General features: G+C 60.5%; 1 protein-coding gene across 1 annotated transcript in view; it reads right to left on the bottom strand.

Moving 5' to 3' along the window:
- Positions 1–3676, bottom strand: part of WDR61 (WD repeat domain 61) — a 21143-nt gene that overhangs the window by 15668 nt on the left and 1799 nt on the right. The window contains 2 exon segments of the mRNA XM_015566183.1: positions 656–756; positions 2930–3160. Of these exon segments, the coding sequence (XP_015421669.1) occupies positions 656–756; positions 2930–3160 (332 nt within the window).

The raw sequence follows: 3676 nt of genomic DNA, 5'->3' as shown, positions 1-3676 counted from the left end.
GCACTTCTTTGTCCTGCTCTGCTGACTCCCAGAGTCCCCGCGCAGCGGCCCCAGCCCCCATGACTGTGCCCGGGAGACCCCCTCCTGGGCCCCTCTTCAGCGTCCCCGGCTTTGGGGCCTGAACTCTGACCCCCATTCTTCCAGCCTGAATTCAGCCTGCCCGAGGGCACGGGGCCAGGCCAGAGGCCCTGGGAGGCTGGGGCCCTGGCGAGCCTCCAGGCGGAAGCAGCAAACCTCGGCAGAAATGTCCAGACGATGGGAATGGGGGGACAACGGGGGAGCAGGTTGGTGGCCCCGGAGGAGCGGCTACGAGGGGTCTGGGACGCCAAGGCAGGAGCTGCCTGCGGAGAACAAAGGGGCCTTGGAGAGAGGGCCCCGGCCCCGCTCCCCCGTATGAAATCCACACCCGAGGGGGGCGGGGGGGACGAGGCACCAGGAATTGGCTGCAACTGCAGCCTGCGGACACCCCGACACTGGCCTGGGCTCTGGGCTCCCCTGATGCTAACGTGGACCAACTGATGCCAGGGGATTGGGGGGAGCCCTTTGCAGAGAGGTGCCCCAGGGGCTCTGCTGGCTCCTGTCCAGGAGGCCTTGCCCCTTTCTCTGCCTGTCGAGAGCCCAGCCACCTGCAGAGCCCACGTGAGCTCAGGGTCACCTTCTCCGGGAAGGTCCGACACTCCAGAAGTGAGGTGCCCTCCCCGCCCCCGTTCATAGCACTGACACGGCGCCCACACTTGACCTGGTGCACCCGGAGCGCTCCTTCCAGAAACACCCAGCGAGTCAGGGAACCCACTCAGGGATCTGATGTGCCAGGAGTCGTTTTAAAAAATATTTATCGCCCTGGCCGGTGTGGCTCAGTGGATAGAGCGTCGGCCTGCGGACTGAAGGGTCCCGGGTTCGATTCCGGTCAAGGGCATGTACCTGGGTTGCGGGCACATCCCCAGTGGGGGGGTGTGCAGGAGGCAGCTGATCGATGTCTCTCTCTCATCGATGTTTCTGACTCTCTATCCTTGTCTCTTCCTCTGTAAAAAATCAATAAAATACACTTAAATATATATATTATTGATTTCAGAGAGGCAGGGAGAGCGAGAGAGAGAAACATCCATGATGAGAGAGAATCACGGATCGGCTGCCTCCTGCACGCCCCCCACTGGGGATGGAGCCCACAACCTGGGCCTGTGTCCTGATGGGGAATCGAACCCTGACCTCCTGGTTTCTAGGTCGATGCTCAGCCACGGAGCCACGCCGGCCGGGCCAGCCCTGTTTATCTTCTGCCTGGGCCTCTGCAGTATACACTTCCTTGGTCTCCAGGCATCCGACCTCGACATCCTTCAATTCGCCCTCCATTCCGGCCACCAGAGCGATCTGGGCACCCGGCACCCTCCAGCCTCACAGGATGTCCTGGCCTCAAGCCCTCTCTTTTTATACAAGGGGCCCAGTGCATGAATTCAATCTCAAGGTGGGGTCCCTCGGCCTGGCTGGTGATGGGGGCCAATGGGGGCCATCTCTCCCAGTCCCAATCCGGCCGGCTGGCCAGCGGGGAGGGACCGTGGGAGGGTGGCTGTGGGAGCGCGATGACCAGCAGGGGGCAGCTCCTGCATTGAGCGTCTGCTTCCTTGTGGTCAGTGTGGCCCTCGGTCCCTTAGGCTTTTATACATATAGATATAGACGAGCGGTCCGGTGCACGGATGCGTGCACATTGAAAGGAACTTAATTAGAAGAAATATTTTAACGTCACTATTTGCCCTTTCTCTATAATGTGATTGGCGCCTGCGAGAGCTTTCTGTGGGATGGCGCATGAGCGAGCCAACGTTTATTTTTAAATTGCCAGTGACCCTCAGATGTATCGGTCGGTCGGTGGGACGGTTGGACGGACGGTCAGTCGGTCACTTAGCCTTTCATATATATGTATAAAAATATATTAGGCACCTGGTGCACGAAATTCAATGCACAGGTAGGGTCCTTAGGCCTGGCTGGCAATCAGGGCCGATCTGTGGGGCGACCGGTGGGGCCATAGGGGAGCCCCTCCCGGCATCTGCCTTGGCCGGCCTGGAGCCTGCAGGCTGGGGTCAGCTTCTGCCTTGAGCATCTGCCCCTTCGTGGTCAGTGCGCATCATAGCGACCAGCTGCTCCCCCGTTTAGTTGTATTTTTGAAGTGTGTGTGCGAGGCAGCAATTTCTGGTGTTTACCTATGCCACCATCTTGGTTTCTTCTCCAAATATATATATTTTTTTTTTTTAATTTTGGAGAGAAGAAGGGAAGGGGAGAGAGAAACATCCATGATGATGAGAATCACTGGTCGGCTGCCTCCTGCACGCCCCCTACTGGGGATCGAGCCCACAGCCCCGGGGCATGTGCCCTTGACCGGAAATCAAACCCAGGACCCTGCCGTCCCCAGGCGGATGCTCTATCCACTGAGCAACACTGACGAGAGCCGCCTCAAGCCCTTTCGTTGTCTCCCCACCTACTAAGCCGGCCTCTGGCTCCCAGGTCCCCCCCCTCCGCTCCCCGCCTGCAGGTACAGCAGGTCCCAGAAGCTTGCAGGGCCAACGTGGGGTCCCCGGCGGGAAGCTTGTGAAACACAGCTTCCTGGGCCCCACCCCTGACCCCTGACCCCCGATCCCATGTCTCCAAGGCTGGGCCTGGGGGTCTCCATGTGAAGAGAGCCCGCCCGAGTTGCTGCGATGCCCGGCTCGGATCACAGACAGGCACCTGGAAACCACCTCCCTTCTCTAACCCAGCCGATTCCCATGGCCACTGCCCACTGCGCCGCCCTGGCCTAGGACTCGGGGCCAGGGCCCCCCTTGCTTCCGGCCGCCCCCACCTGGCCTAACACCGAAGCCGTGGACACTTGACACACATGCAACGAGACCAGGGCACCCTATGCCCAAGCCCCCCTCTTCTCACCAGGCGCCCCCCCCAAACTCACAGCTCCGTCTCGCCACAGACTGTCCTTTCCCGTGCTCCCAGTCTCGCAGGATGTTGGGTTCGATCGGAGGGTAAAGGCCCATAATCTCGCGGGATGCTGGGTTCCAACGCGCGGGATGAAGGCCCACAATCTCGCGGGATGCTGGGTTCCAACGCGCGGGATGAAGGCCCATAATCTCGCGGGATGCTGGGTTCCAACGCGCGGGATGAAGGCCCACAATCTCGCGGGATGCTGGGTTCCAACGCGGGGGCAGCGGGCCCAGAATCTCGCGGGATGCTGGGTTCGAACTCGGGGTAAAGGCCCACAATCTCGCGGGATGCTGGGTTGGCTCAGCTGCGCACAGGAGGGTGCTGCCGGGGCGGGGTCAGGCTTCCCCGCTCGGCCCCCCCTTGGTCCCCGCAAGCACGTGGCGGATGGGGATGCGGAGTGAGGACCCCGACACCATAGCAGAGGGTCTGGCTGGGCTCAAGGGCTCCCAGCCCCTGGCGGCCCCGCTCCTTTATATCATGGATGTTTTCAAACACACACCGAAGTGGCGAGCATGGCCCAACATGCTTGGCTCAGTGGGTGAACCTTGACCTCTGAACCAGGAGGTCACGGGGTCGGGGCACGTGCCCGGGTTGCAGGCTCTATCCCCAGTGGGGGCCGCAGCCGGTCCATGATTCTCTCTCATCATGGATGTTTCTCTCCCTCTCTCTTCCTCTCTAAAATCAGTTTTTTTAAAACCCATATATTTTGCTATTATTT

The sequence above is a fragment of the Myotis davidii genome, unplaced genomic scaffold (genome assembly GCF_000327345.1).
Source record: "Myotis davidii unplaced genomic scaffold, ASM32734v1 scaffold1622, whole genome shotgun sequence".
Lineage (NCBI taxonomy): Eukaryota > Metazoa > Chordata > Mammalia > Chiroptera > Vespertilionidae > Myotis > Myotis davidii.
This window is presented reverse-complemented; position numbering and strand designations above follow the sequence as displayed.